The sequence below is a fragment of the Lithobates pipiens genome, unplaced genomic scaffold (genome assembly GCF_037356315.1).
Source record: "Lithobates pipiens isolate NorthernLeopardFrog02 unplaced genomic scaffold, aLitPip1_a1.2 Scaffold_19, whole genome shotgun sequence".
NCBI lineage: Eukaryota > Metazoa > Chordata > Amphibia > Anura > Ranidae > Lithobates > Lithobates pipiens.
The window spans coordinates 12,376,016-12,391,015 of NW_027507764.1; the positions used below are offsets into that span (position 1 = coordinate 12,376,016).

General features: G+C 43.6%; 1 protein-coding gene across 2 annotated transcripts in view; it reads left to right on the forward strand.

Annotated features, from left to right (window-relative positions):
• The window catches only part of LOC143995810 (DNA topoisomerase I, mitochondrial-like), a 171,528-nt gene that overhangs the window by 87,693 nt on the left and 68,835 nt on the right, over positions 1 to 15,000 (forward strand). For both annotated transcript variants that reach the window (XM_077490522.1, XM_077490523.1), the window contains one exon: positions 4,433 to 6,420. In XM_077490522.1, coding sequence (XP_077346648.1) covers positions 4,433 to 6,420 — 1,988 coding nt within the window. The remainder of the gene's footprint in view (positions 1 to 4,432; positions 6,421 to 15,000) is intronic.

Consider the following 15,000-nt stretch of genomic DNA (forward strand, 5'->3'; position numbering starts at 1 on the left):
GTTTTTGCTAGGCTCTGTTCTCATTACTCCTGGCCTTTTCCTTACTCCCTGATGAGAGAGGAGAGCCTTTTCTGAACCGTTGACTACAGCCAAAGAGGACTGCACATGGAACCCATAATCAAGCCCAGGGATGGCCTATAATGTCTAACAGTCAATGCTGGATCCTACGTGCAGCGATTTTAGTTATACCCAGATGACCTTGCTGGCAGCTTGCTCTACCGGCCCCATGTAGTGACTCCTCTCGGAGCAGGGGTTTAATCCCTGAGGGCCCTGCAAGGCATGTCAGCTGTGATCATTGAAGTCTTGGCCTGCTGGCCCTGCATCTGCATTGATGAGTGCCTTTGTATAGTGGAGCATGTGGCAATTCCCTCAGACTTTGAGTGCATTGGGACTTCTGGAATTTTTTTTTTTGGGGTGAGGGTCTGTGGGGCTACAGCAGAGGCGGTCCAGTGCATCTGCATTGTTTTAGTCTAAGCCTGAGCTTATTCTCTGTGGGGGGTTGGATATCAATACTCTGGGAGACAGCCAGATGTGGTTCTTTTTCCTCCAGCCCTGTATAGCAGCCTTTCCGGTTCTCAAAGGCACTGAAAGTACTGGGGCACTTGTCAGGCTTCCAGGGGTTTTTGGCTTAGGCCTACAGATGCCCTCTGAGGGAGTCACAGACCTATTTCAACCTCAGCAAGCCGTAACCTCACGCAGGCACAGAGGTGGCTGGAATGCTGGCATGGGCTCCATAATCCCTTATTCAAGTAGGGTGGCTCTCGTACATAGTTATCCTGCAGTGGGTTCCCAAAAGGTCAGCTTAGTTCTGAATTCCTGTACTTTTTTATCTGGTAATTTCAAGGTTTCAGGGGCCTAATGCTCGACTTCATTGTTTCCAGGGGGGAATTCTCTGCAGCCATATTTGGACTGTGTGATCAGATGGCAAGGGTTCTCATTAGTTTGGGAGGCAAACTTCGGCACTCTCCTTCACTTTGTCTCTTTTTTCCATCTGATGGGGCATCAGAGGAGATTCCTCACTATTTTGCTCACCAATACCTCATTGAGGAGGAATTTCACAGTTCTGGCAGTTATCACAGCTAATTTATACTCGAGTCCCTGGCAGTCCCGATGCATGAGGTCCGGTCTTATAAGATGCCACGGAAAGGAGGTTAGAAGCTCCTTTTAGGAATACCTCTTTGAAAGGAGCAACTCTGCAACCTGCTGTGAGAGATTGCCAAGTTCTTTAAGTCTGGGTGGATCATATGCTTCATTCCAGGGAATCCGACCCAGAAGACCCTGCCATTTGACAGATGCTGTAAGACTTTCCTAGAGCCTTAAATTTCTCATTGGATGTTTCGAAGACTCCATAAGGCAGCTTTCACGGGTGGTCACATGAAAAGAATCCTTTGGCTCAAATGTTGTTGACAAAACTTCTCTGTAAGAAGCCAAGAGGCTGCCCTTTGAGAGTGAATGTTTGTTTGAACCATCCTTGGATGCCTTCTTCCAGAAGGTAATGTAGGTAAAAGGGCAAACTTACCCCCAAAGAAGGTGGTGAAGGTTACACGTCAGAAACCAGTGACGCCCTTGGAATCCAAGAAGAGCTCCTTTCATAAGCAACCAGCCTGGGCTCTAAGCAAAAGCCCACACCCCATTTCTATAAGAACTGGATCCCTAAATCCACTGGTTTGGCAGGCAAATCTTTACAGCAAAGGAGCACCCACCCACTCATGAGGGCGGGGCCCATCTATCGGCCTTTTGTAGCCGCCTTGCCTTAGGAAGTTTGGCAGCTGGGTCTGCAGTGTGGTGTCCAGAGGCTACTAGCTTGATTTTTGATGCTTTCCCCGCTATCATTTATGTGCTCAAGTGTGTCTTGGGATCCCACCTTCTATGCAGTTATGGAAAGACTGCTGTCCCAAGGCGTCATCGCACCTGTGTTAGTCTCACAATCGGCTCAGAAACTAACATCGAATGTCCAGCAGACGGTGCTTAGAGAAGGTCCGTACTGAACCTTCAGAAGTCTGCCTTGGTTCTGAAATGGTTGGAGTGCTTGGTCACTGTACAGGTGAAAGTGCTGCTTCTGCAGGAGAAATTACTGTCTCTTCGAGCCCATGTAGCGTCCATAAGGTCATTGGAAAGTCACTTGTTTCAGACCTACATTCAGGTGCTGGTAAAAATGGTAGCTGCCTTTTTATTGGGCCCCCTGTGCCCAGTTTCACTCCAGAGCTCTGCAGATCAGTATCCTGTCGCTATGGGACAAACATTGGTCTTTGGATCTTTCATTAAAAAGAGACAGAATTGTCCTCCCAGCAAGCCATCTCAAAGTGTTCATCGGTGTACAGCTTCTGTCTCCTGTGAGCGCACCATGGAAGGTGCTCTTCATTGATGCCAGCCCGTCACCTGTGAGGGAAGTCCGTGAGATCCTAGCAGTGTTCCTGTTTCTACTAAACCTGATTTGACCCCCCTGAACAAGGACGGTCGCAGGCTTTCTGGTAAGCCTCCATTGTTTATTGAAAGGTGACAGCCAGCAAAAACTTTTTTTGTTTGCATATTTTCCCTTTTTATTGTCACAATTGTGTTTAAATGCACATATTTTTGCTAACGCAGCAATCGCATATGGATTATTTTCTATTGGATGGTTTTTGCACTTGATTATGATCATCATTGATACATTGTAGACTTATTGTACACATTGTAATCTTACACATTATATACACTTGTATTATTGGTTTATTATCCGGTGCTACACTCCTAATTTTATTTGGATCTTCAATTGCATCTCACTCCCAAGGTAAACTCTGGAATGGTGATATCCATGCAGCTCATGAATACTGTAATCTATTAGTTGGCCGATTTATTGTTTCGATTAATTGTATAATAACCTTAAAGTGTGGTGTTAAATTTAATATGTAAAGTTAAAAAAAGGCAATTTATTCTTAAAAATCTATATGCAGTGGTAAATATAAACAATTATATGGTTAGGGAGCAAAATCTTGAATCCACTCTGAGAATAACAGACAGAAGAGATATACTGTATATACTATTGGAGGTTGAATCTGGTAAATATCAGACTCGGAGATCAAATTTTTTCACACTGGGACACATGTAATGTGCCCTGCTCCCACGTAATATGCCCTGCCTCCTTGAAGTTCTCCGGAACTTACTGACATGTATGGATGGTGTACTGAGCTGTATGTGTGCTGCACTGTTTCCCGATATGTAAACAGATAATGCATTCTGTATGAAGGCCAACTAATCAGCTGGCCGATTAATCGATTATGAAAATAGTTAACTATTTTCATAATCGATTAGTTGTCGATTAATCGATTAGTTGTTTCAGCCCTACAGCCTTTTGGGTTGTGGAAGTTGTTCTGGAGTACCTCTTGGTTCAGGGTACTTGATCAGAGGCGTAAAAGTTTCCAGTCAAAACTGCAGGCAATTGGTCTGTCTACCTTTTTTGGGGGGCTTCCTGTTGGGGTGCAGTCAGAAATTGCTGTGGCATACAATAGCCATCATGGAGGCCCAAGAATTGGTTGTGCTCAGGAAGCAGCAGACCTTATCTTAACCAAAACTTCACATTCCTCTCCACTGGGCACGTTCCTAGCTTGGAAAATTGATAGGCGATTTTCTCAGCCATCAGAAATCTGGAAAAATGGGCTCTTCACCTGCAAAGTATCTTATTACCAGTCAGGGCCTAGTCCACCAGGAGTGCCTGTGCTTCCTGGGCTGTTCAGCATCAAGCTTCCTTTGTTCAAGAGTGTAAGGCTTGCTACCCTTTCTTCCCTTCTCATGTTTACTACAACCAGGCAGATGCTTACTACTCCACGGATACCAGTATGGGGGTGAGAAGGCTTGCAGGTGGCTTTGTTGTGTTTTGGGCGTGTGGGCCCTGTTGCTGTGTTGCCCCCACCCATCATTTTCAGAGCTTTGAGACATCCCACGTACTATGGATATGAACTCCTCTGTGTCCTAGGATGTATAATTAAAAAAATATATTATTTTAGTTTACCTTGGATTCAAATTTTATTTTTTTCTTGGTTTACAGGATCCCTAACCTTTTGTCATTGTTGCCCATTGCTTGCTACAACACTGAGGCTTGATAGAGCTGGGAAGGATTATGCCTGGGTGGATATTCTTTCCTTTTCTTTTTCTCCCCTTTTTTTTTTTTTTTTGGGTTAGTGTCCGTTGACCTAAAAATGGCAGCATAAAATACGTAGTCATGAATATTCACTCTTCTGTGTCCTGTGATACACTCCTAAAAAGGTATTTTGCTGGTAAACAAGACATTCTAATTTTACAGTTTATTTTATATTGGCGACTAAGTCACTAAAATATTTCCATAGGCAGTCTACTGACCACCTTTTTGCTTTTTTTTTTATTTTTTTATTTTTTTAGATCACTTTTGAAAACTATGCAATGTAGCTTTAAATTTTTTTTTTTTTTCTTTTTGCAGTCTGTGCCACGGATTTCAGAATTCCAGTGTAACCCTTTGCTTTGCATTAATGGTCATCTGTCATCTAAGTGCAAACCTGATGCAGGTATTACACCAAAAGATGTTGAATCGAAGGATAAAACCACTGATCCCGCTACAGCTGTAAAATGTGAGACGGATGACGGTCATGCTTTGGCTGAAGGAGGGAAGAAAGTTGAAAGCCTTGATTTGGAAAAAAGGGGTTCAGCAGCAGATAACCATTCCATTTCGGAGAATTCCAAATTGCAAGACAAAAAAGGAAAGGAAAAGTCTGGTAAGGAATCTGTCAAAGAGACCAAGAAAGTTTCCACTCACAAAAAGGAAAAAGAGGTAAAGGAAAATACTGAAGACAAAGATCAGCAAAAAATAAAGGACCCCAAAACTGTAAAACACACCAAAAAGGACAAAATTAAAGAGCCAGAAAATGGAGACCTGTCTAGAAAGAACAAAAAGCACACGGAGGATAAGAGATCTAGCAAAGATGCGGTAGGAGCAGTAAAGAGCACTTACGGCAACAAAGATAAACCTGAAAAGGAAAATAGACACACAGACCAGGAGAAGGAGCGGACGCACAAAAGCCACGATAAGGAAAAGATCCACACAGACCATGAAAAGGAAAAGAGGCAGAGAGACCGTGAGAAGGAAAAGGGACACAAAGACCATGAGATAGAAAAGAGGCACAAAGACCATGAGAAGGAAAAGGGCCACAAAGATCAAGAGAAGGAAAAGGGCCACAAAGATCAAGATAAGGAAAAGGGGCACAGAGATCAAGAGAAGGAAAAGGGGCACAAAGATCAAGAGAAGGAAAAGAGGCACAAAGATCATGAAAAGGAAAAGATACACATTGATCATGAGAAGGAAAAAATTCACAATGACCAGGAGCAAACGCAGATCAACCATGAGCAGGAAAAGATGCACAGTGACCGTGAGCAGGAAAAGGTGCACAATGATTATGAGCAGGAGAAAACCCAGATCAACCATGAGCAGGAAAAGGTGCACAGTGACCATGAGCAGGGTGAAACCCAGATCAACCATGAGCAGGAAAAAGTGCGCAGTGACCATGAGCAGGAAAAGGTGCACAGTGACCATGAGCAGGGGAAAACCCAGATCAGCCATGAGCAGGAAAAGGTGCACAAGGACCACGCCAAGGAAAAGGTGCACAAGGACCACGCCAAGGAAAAGGTGCACAAGGACCACGCCAAGGAAAAGGTGCACAAGGACCACGCCAAGGAAAAGGTGCACAAGGACCACGCCAAGGAAAAGGTGCACAAGGACCACGCCAAGGAAAAGGTGCACAAGGACCACGCCAAGGAAAAGGCGCAAAAGGACCACTCTAGGTCTAAAGAGGGAGAAAGAAATAAAGGTAATGACAAACCAAAGAATCATTACGAAAAAGAGAGGGGTGAGTTCCAGATAAAGGAAGAAAAGGCAGACTCTCAAATACCAGTTAAAGAACCGGTAAAGGATGTGAAGGGGATCTTTGGAAAGAGGATGCTGGTTGATCTGGATTTATTTCAAGATGCACAGATTGAAGAAAAGAAACCTAAAAACAAGGACAGCACTAAAGTTAAGTTTAAAGAAAATCACAGCAAAGAGGAAAAGAAAGGAGGAAAGAAAGGTGAAGACAAAAAGAACTTTGGAAAGGTCAAAGAAGAATCCAAAAGTGTAAAGAGGGAAAGAGAAGATGACGAGAGCATGGAATCTGATGGTGAGCAAAAGAAAAGGAGGCCTAGCCCCGAGAGTGGAGATATGGCTGTGGAAGTCAAACAGGAGAATGAAGAGGACTTCAAAAAGGACAAAGCGGCTACTATCAAAAAGAGGAAGATCAAGGAAGACCAAGAGGAGAGAGAGACCAAGAGGAGCAAAACTGAGGAAGGGAAGACTAAAAAACAGAACAGAAAAGCGAAAGGAGGCGTGGCAAAGAGTAGAGAGGAGAAACAGAAAGAGGAGGATGCATCCAAATGGAAGTGGTAAGTGTATGTCTAGTGTCCCAGCATGCGAGTTCTGAGCGTTTGGCTTGCTGTGTTCCAGACCTCAATGTGTGCTCTGAGGGGTTATAGCTTTGGAGCCATTGGCTGTCAGTGGCAGCTGCTGTCAAGCACGGTATTATTATTATTATTATTCAGGATTTATATAGCACCAACTTTTTACACAGGGCTGTACAACACGAGGGCAAGACAGTAGAATTAAAATACAAATCAATACAAGAGGGATCAGAGGGCCCTGCTCGTTAGAGCTTACAATCTAGAAGGGAGGGTCCAGTGGAACAAAAGGTAATAACTGTGGGGGATGAGCTGATGGATAAAATGAAAATACAGTTGTTAGGGGTGTGTGGGAGATAGGCTTCTCTGAAGAGAAGTGTTTTCAAGGATAGTCTAAAAGTTAATGGAGTTAAGAGATAATTGGACAGATTGGGGTAAGGCTTTTTATAGGATTGGAGAGGCTCTGGAAAAGTCCTGCAGACAAGCATGGGAGGAGGTGATGAAGGAGCTAGAGAGCAGGAGGTTTTGCGAGACTTGGAAACTGAATCAACTCCAGGGCTCCTGCTTGCTCCATAGAAGTGCTCAGTAGCAAAGCACTGTAAATCCTGTGCTCTTGTATTGTTTTTACAGATATATAGCCCAAATCCAATTTTATATCAGTACCTCATCCATAATTAACACTTAAAGAATACATATAAGAACCTTGGAGACATTACTGGTACCAGAGAAGGACAGTGACACACAATATAATTTTTATTACAAAAAGTTAAAAAATGTGTTTGCATTATACTGATAAAATCATTGTCGGTGCTCGTTCTGGATAATGAAATGCAAGAGCAGAGATCTGGCTCTTGATGGTACTAAGGGCCAAATAATGGTCCAGACCCAACCGCTGGAAAGAAAGGATCCATCCCATGGAGAAGTTCTTGGGGTTGCTTCTTGACTCGCACCAAGCAAAAAGTATGCCTTCAATGTCTGGTGAGGTGCTAGACCTTGCAGGAAGTGTACTTAGCTTTAGGTAGCATTGTGATAACGCAGTCAGAAATGCCCCTATCCCTTATGACCTGTACTTCAACTGTCATTCCAATATAGCAAGTGGCCGAGGAGCAGGGTGGAAGATCGAACCTTGGAAAACAGATCAACATATCTGGCATAGCTACAAGAATTATCAGGTCTATGTACTATGGTCTCCTTGGCCAATCCAGGACTATGAGAACCATCAGGAAGCCCTCCACCTTGTTAATGCAAAACATTTGAGGAAGAGGCTTCAGTGGAGGAAAGTTTATAGCTTGAAGTGCGCTGATCCTGTGGAGCCACTAGTACATTTACTGCTTTCACCAGTGGGACCCTGGACCTGGGTACAAACCCATCCAGTTTGTTTAATCTGGCAGCCAGGAGGGTCCACATCTGGTGTCCCACAACCTGTGACACAGGGCTTGGAATGCCCAGGGTTCAAAGACCACGCTCTCAGGTCCAGATGCTGCACACTGTGAAAATTGGAACCTTGTGTTCTGCCCAAGACAGGGTTCACTCTACCGCTTTTGCCACAGCAAGACTTTCTTCCTCATTGATCAGGGTATGCTGCTGTTTTGGTATTGAGAAGGTGATGCACTGACAGTGCCCCCCTCAGCTTAACAGACTTTTGTTCATACTCTGGATCTTCTAAAACACATTGTGGAATAATTTCCCTGATACCAGAGCAGGATTCTGAAGCCCCAAGGGCAAGGGATAACCTGATCTTTTAGTGTCCTACCAATCCCTGGACAGGACTTGTCCTATTAAGTCAGAATGTTCCATTGCAGATTCCTTAAATGGAACAGGCTCCACTATGAGACCCAATACGCTCATGCAGATGTGGGGTGCATGATGGCTCTTGGACTGGAGCACACAAACCTGAAACTGGTGAGGCAAGTTGCTCCGTGGGAGGGGGAGTGGGCAATAACATGGTCTGGTAAATGCCCAGGACCAGCCACAGATATTTTAAGTGATGAGTCTGTGTTGGCAACAGGTTGAAGGTTCAGGATCCAACCAATGCAATATCGGACGTGTCGACTATTCTATATCCTGAGACCTCGAATGATAAAGGGCAAAAGCCGAATATTGTACCTTGTTGAACACCTGAGGTGCAAAGGACAGGCTGAATTTAAGGGCCAGGAACTGGTAGTATAGAGGGTATACTGCAAAGCAGAATGAAACTTGTGGACATGAATGTAAGCATTTAAAGTTTAGACATCCACAACAGGAAGATAGAAGTGCACTGAGGAAAAAATGTCCAGGTGGTGGGGAGAAGCTAAAAGATTGAAGGTGACAAATAGCAGGGGGAAGGGAACAAAACTTGAGCTTGTAACCCTAGAACACCACCTCTTGTGCCCAGGTATGGAGTATGCAGGATTTGCAGTCGTCTGTGAAAACCAACAAATGCCCCCCCCCCCCCCCCCCCCCGCTTTGAAAAGCTGGAGTATTCCATGCAGCGTAAGGAGAACCAAACTTGGTGGGAGACTCTCTTGATTTGGCCACATTCAGAGAAAGAGATGCTTTTGAGAAGTAGTGAAAGGACTTGTGAATTGGCTTCTTCCGCTAGGAAAGCAAAGTACTCTTTCCCTAGTAGCAACCTTAAAGCGGAGGTCCACCCACCCCTGAAAGAATTAAAAGCCAGCAGCTTCACATACTACATACTACTTTTAATAATAGGACACTTACCTGGCCTGGAGTCCAGCGATGTCGGCACCGCAGCTGTTTCCGTTGCCGGTAGGGCTGCAACTAACGATTATTTTCATAATCCATTAGTTGGCCAATTATTTTTTAGATTGGTTAATAACCGTAAAAAAAAAGAGAAAAAAAAAAGTGGGTCAAATTGACGTTCATTTTCAACCACATTGAGGGGAAAATTTAGAAATGATAGAAAACTGCTTGTTCAAAGAAATTTTCAGACAGTGGTATGTGGTTTTTCATTCAGAAATTACATGAATTTTAATAACAGAATGTTAAAAACAAGTGAAAATTTCAAACACAATTCTTCCATTCAGTGAATGGACAAAGATTTTTCGTCTGAATATTCTCAAGCTGCAATTCTGATGTATACCAAAAATACACAAATAAACATAGGAAAAAGAAAGTAAAACTGCGCTAACCTCAAAATCCCAAGAAGAACAGGATGTATGTGTATACAAAACCGAAAATAAGAAGCAAAATAAAAAAACTTCAAATATTATACTTATGAGATCACCTCAACAAATGATACATATATGTGTATGTGCATCTATGTGCAACACAAATTTTCTCAAGTGAAACACAATTACATGTTATTAATGTGTCAAAAAAGAAGAAAGAAAAAAACCACTGTGTGATAATAAGCAAATAAAAAAATCATCTAAAAACGAAAAATGACTCAAAACAAAATATGCACTAAAAATTGAATATGCACCAAAAATTATAAATGCATGATGTACAAAAATAAAAGAACAAATAAAATAATAATTAAACTAAATAACGTCCATATAGTTATATATCTTGTTATTAGTATAAAATGTCCATATAATCAATCACCAGTGGAGAATTTTCATGTGAATGACTGGATTAAAACACACAATTTCTTTCTCTCCAGAAGTGCAATGTGCCCTTTCCCATCACCAAATATATAGATTGGCTCCTTACCAACTTGAGGCGACCCCCCCCCCCCCCTTTACAGAGGGTCACAACAGGCGAAGTGAGATTAAATGGGCATCCAGGTTATTGTACCCCTTTAGTCGATCCCAGATCCTCCACAAGATGGGGCTATAGCTGTCACTACCGTCACTCCATATATCACTCCCAGCTCAGTGTAGTGTCATAGGCTCCAAATAGTGTAAAACCAACGACTTTTAATTCAAAATCAAAAATAAATACACTTACATAAGAGTTTAACAACAGGCTCGATAAGAAGCGTGCGCCGGCCGGACACACGCCAAAAAAACCAACCCGTCCTTCCTGGTGTATGACAAGCGAACACGACTGGGGTGAGGTCAGCATGTCGCTCCGTCCTGCAGTGCTTTTTGCTGTGCGTTTTTGATTTCTGCGCACGTGATTTTACGGGAAATTTGCTATTTTGCATTTTTTTTGGGCACAAAATTGCTTCAAAAATGCATTACATGCTTTTCTGCAGCTTCTCCATTGAAGTATATTGAACCAAAGAAGCACCGTTTTGCATTTAAAATTCCCAGACCGTTTCCAAATACGCAGCGGCGGAAAAAAAAAAAAGCACAGATGTGAACGTGTCCCATAGGAAACCATGTAAATGAACTGTAGTGCTTTTCTGCAAAAAGCACCAACAGACATAGATGTGAACCAGGTCTAAGACATTTAGTAACATAATGGGGTTAAAAAGACTAAAATTAGCCCTTTATAGTAAGAAAGGCAGATAATCGCTACTTTAACACCCCTTTCACACCAGGGCGTTTTGCAGGCGCTATAGTGTTAGAAATAGCGCCTGCAATCCGCCCTAAAGAAGCTGCACCATTGTCTGTAGTGTGAAAGCCCTGAGGGATTTCACACTACAGCGGTGCGCTGGCAGGACGTCAGAAAAAAGTCCTGTCAGCAGCTTCTTTGGAGCGGTGAAGGAGCGGTGTGTTTACCGCTCCTCCACCGCTGCTCCCCATTGAAATCCAATGGGGCAGCGCTGTAATACCGCTGGCAAAACGCAGCTATTGCGGCGTATTGCTGGCGGTTTTAACCCTTTCGCGGCTGCTAGCGGGAGTAAAAGCGCCCCGCTAGTGGCCAAAATGCGCCGCAAATCCGGCGGTAAAACGCCGCTAAAAATACGCAATGGGCGGTGTGGTGTGAAAGGGGTCTTAGGGGTTCATTTTTTTACTGTAGTAATGTAGTCATATTTACAGTAGCGATTATTTGCTCTTTTTGTACTATAAAGGGCTCGTTTTAGTTTTTTTAACCCCATTATGTTACTGCCCGATTGATTATGAAAATAGTAATCGATTAATTTCATAATCTATTAGTTGTTTCAGCCCTAGTTGCCGGTAAGGGAACCGGTAGCGAAGCTCTACGGCTTCATGGCACGTCCCTACTGCGCATCTGTGAGGCATCGCTGTGCTCTCCTACTGGCCCGGTGGCAGAGGGAGGAGGAGGAGGGAACCGAGCTGCTGACATAATGCGCCGGGACCTGGTCTCCCAGAAGTAGAGAGTGGATACCTGTCAAAGGTATCCACCCCCCAGAAAGGTGCCAAATGTGGCACCGGAGGGAGGGGAGGAGACAAATTGAGCGATAGTTCAGCTTTTGGGTGGAACTCTGCTTTAATTATAGCACACTACAATAACCTAAGAAATACTTTTTACAAATGAGTTCTGCAACACTTCAGTCAGAGTCCTGTGCAAATGGACTGACCGACCAATCCAACAGGCTTCAACAAGCCAGAACAGCTAAGATTTATAACCAAAGACATCTGGTCCAGGCAATTGATTTGTGGGTCAATGTCGACGTTGGCTAATCACACTTAACCGGTTCCCGACCAGCGCACGCCGATGTACGTCGACAGAATGGCACGGGCAGGCATATTGGCGTACATGTACGTCCAATCTTCAATGCCGCCCTGCCATCGGGAGCGCGCCGCCGCGCTGGTCGGGACCCCCGTGAGTCCGGTCGCAGGACCCGCGGACTCGATCGCCGCGGGCATACCCGCGATCGTCTCACGGGACGGCTGAATGGAGGAAATGCCGTGTAAACAGCATTTCTCCATTCTGCCTAGCAACTAGTGACGCTGATCTCTGCTCCATGTGATTGGAGCAGAGATCAGTGTTCGCTAAATGAAAGCCCAACCCCCCCACAGTTGGTAACACACCCCTAGGAACACTTAACCCCTACACTGCCACCCACTGGTTAACCCCTTCATTTATATAGCGGTGATTACTGTATAAATGACAATGGTCCCAAAAATGTCCGATGTGTCCGCCACAATGTCGCAGTCACAATAAAAATCGCTGATCGCCGCCATTACTAGTAAAAATAAAAAATTATTAATAAAAATGCTATAAAAACTATCCCCTATTTTGTAAATGCTATAACTTTTGCGCAAACCAATCAATCGCTTATTGCGATTTTTTTTTTTTTTCCAAAAATATGTAGAAGAATACGTATCGGCCTAAACTGAGGGAAAAAAATGTTTTTTTTATATATTTTTGGGGGATATTTATTATAACAAAAGTAAAAAATAATGCGTTTTTTTTTTCAAAATTGTCGCTCTATTTTTGTTTATAGCGCAAAAAATAAAAACTGCACAGGGGTGATCAAATACCACCAAAAGAAATCTCTATTTGTGAGAAAAAAAGGACGTCAATTTTGTTTGGGAGCCACGTCGCACGACCGCGCAATTGTCAGTTAAAGCGACGCAGTGCCGAATCGCAAAAAAGTGGTCTGGTCTTTGACCAGCAAAATGGTCCGGGGGCTGTAAGTGGTTAAGGAGTTTGACCCATTCAACAAGTGGTCTGGCACAAGAGAACTAAAGCGAAAACCTTGTACAAGGTGCAGCCTGCCAGAGGGAAAAATGGAAAAGGGCTTTCGATCTTATTTGTGGAACCTTAAATGAGAGAACGTCATTTACAAGAATAGGAAGCACCTTGTAAGGGCAAGAGAGATTGCCAGATCTACAGTCAGAATGGACCACTTAATGACAGACTCCTAATTAAGAGAATATGGGCCAATAGAAAATTGGGAGGCACAAAACACCTCCTATTAGATGCATTCAAACTTCATAAATGACTCAAAAATCTGACGTGAATAGATGTTTTTTGAGGTCTTCAAGAACTGTAGTACTCAGGGCAAGAGACGGCACTGCTGGAAGTGGCAGTTTTTTTATAATTTTTTTTTTTTTCTAGTTTTAAGGCATGTACGGGTCTAACCACTTCCCGACCAGCGCACAACGATGTACGGCGACAGAATGGCACGGGCAGGCATATTGGCGTACAGGTACGTCCAATCTTCAATGCCGCCCTGCCATCGGCGGCGCGCTCCCGCGCTTGTCGGGACCCCCGTGAGTCCGGTCGCGGGACCTGCGGACTTGATCGCCCGCGGGCATCCCCGCGATCGTCTCACGGGACGGCTGAATGGAGGAAATGCCTTGTAAACAGCATTTCTCCATTCTGCCTAGCAACTAGTGACGCTCATCTCTGCTCCATGTGATTGGAGCAGAGATCAGTGTTCACTAAATGAAAGCCCAACCCCCCCACAGTTAATACCACACCCCTAGGAACACTTAACCCCTACACTGCCACCCACTGGTTAACCCCTTCACTGCCAGTGTCATTTACACAGGAATCACTGCATTTATATAGCAGTGATTAATGTATAATTGACAATGGTCCCAAAAATGTGTCAAAAATGTCCGATGTGTCCGCCATAATGTCGCAGTCACAATAAAAATCGCTGATCGCCGCCATTACTAGTAAAAAAAAAAAAATAATAAAAAATTAATAAAAATGCTATAAAACTATCCCTATTTTGTAAACGCTATAACTTTTGCGCAAACCAATCAATAATCGCTTATTGCAATTTTTTTTTTTTTAACCAAAAATATGTAGAAGAATACGTATCGGCCTAAACTGAGGGAAAAGTTTTTTTTTATATATTTTTGGGGGATATTTATTATAACAAAAAGTAAAAAATAATGCGTTTTTTTTCAAAATTGTCGCTCTATTTTTGTTTATAGCGCAAAAAATAAAAACCGCAGGGGTGATCAAATACCACCAAAAGAAAGCTCTATTTTTGGGAAAAAAAGGACGTCAATTTTGTTTGGGAGCCACGTCGCACGACCACGCAATTGTCAGTTAAAGCGACGCAGTGCCGAATCGCAAAAAGTGGTCTGGTCTTCGACCAGCAAAATCGTCCGGTCTGTAAGTGGTTAAATTGTCTTTTTCAATTTGGAAGCAATAGCAGAAGACTGCAACTCCTCAGGAGAAAGCTCATTGACTTATTGGTGGACAGTGTGTCGGGGACACCCGGTACTGCTGTTCTGGAATCAGACTTCTTGTTGTAGCTGCAAATGTGGTAGACGATGTACAGGCTCAAAGCGGGAGTAAACCCAGTTTAAAAAAAAAAAAAAAAAAAAAACACTTACATTCCCGGCATGCCGGAAATGCTAATGTTCACATTGGCTGAGAGCACAACCAAACTTTCAAACCATCCAGTGGCTGGTGTCGTAACTGATCACATGTGCGGCATTATGGCAGTTGAAGAATCATTAGAGGCCAAGATGGCGGCTTCCTTGACTGAAAACGATAGAAGGGTTTACTTCTCCTTCAAGGAAAGGAGGCTAAGCTTCAAGTACTCATGGAACCTGGTTAACTTTCGGACAATGCTCAAGACCGGGGGGGGGGAGGAACAGATGAGGGATCAAAGCTCCATGGTGGTTCTTGTAGAAGGAGCAGCAATGAGGAGGTGCTTTCTCGATGAATTGAGTCATCAGAGACAGAAGAGGCATTACACGCAAGGCTAACGGCTCTCAACCTCAAAAGCACCGAGCATCAGAATAGGTGATATAAGTGACTTTGAATGTGGCACAGTTGTTGGTGGCAAGACGGGCTGGT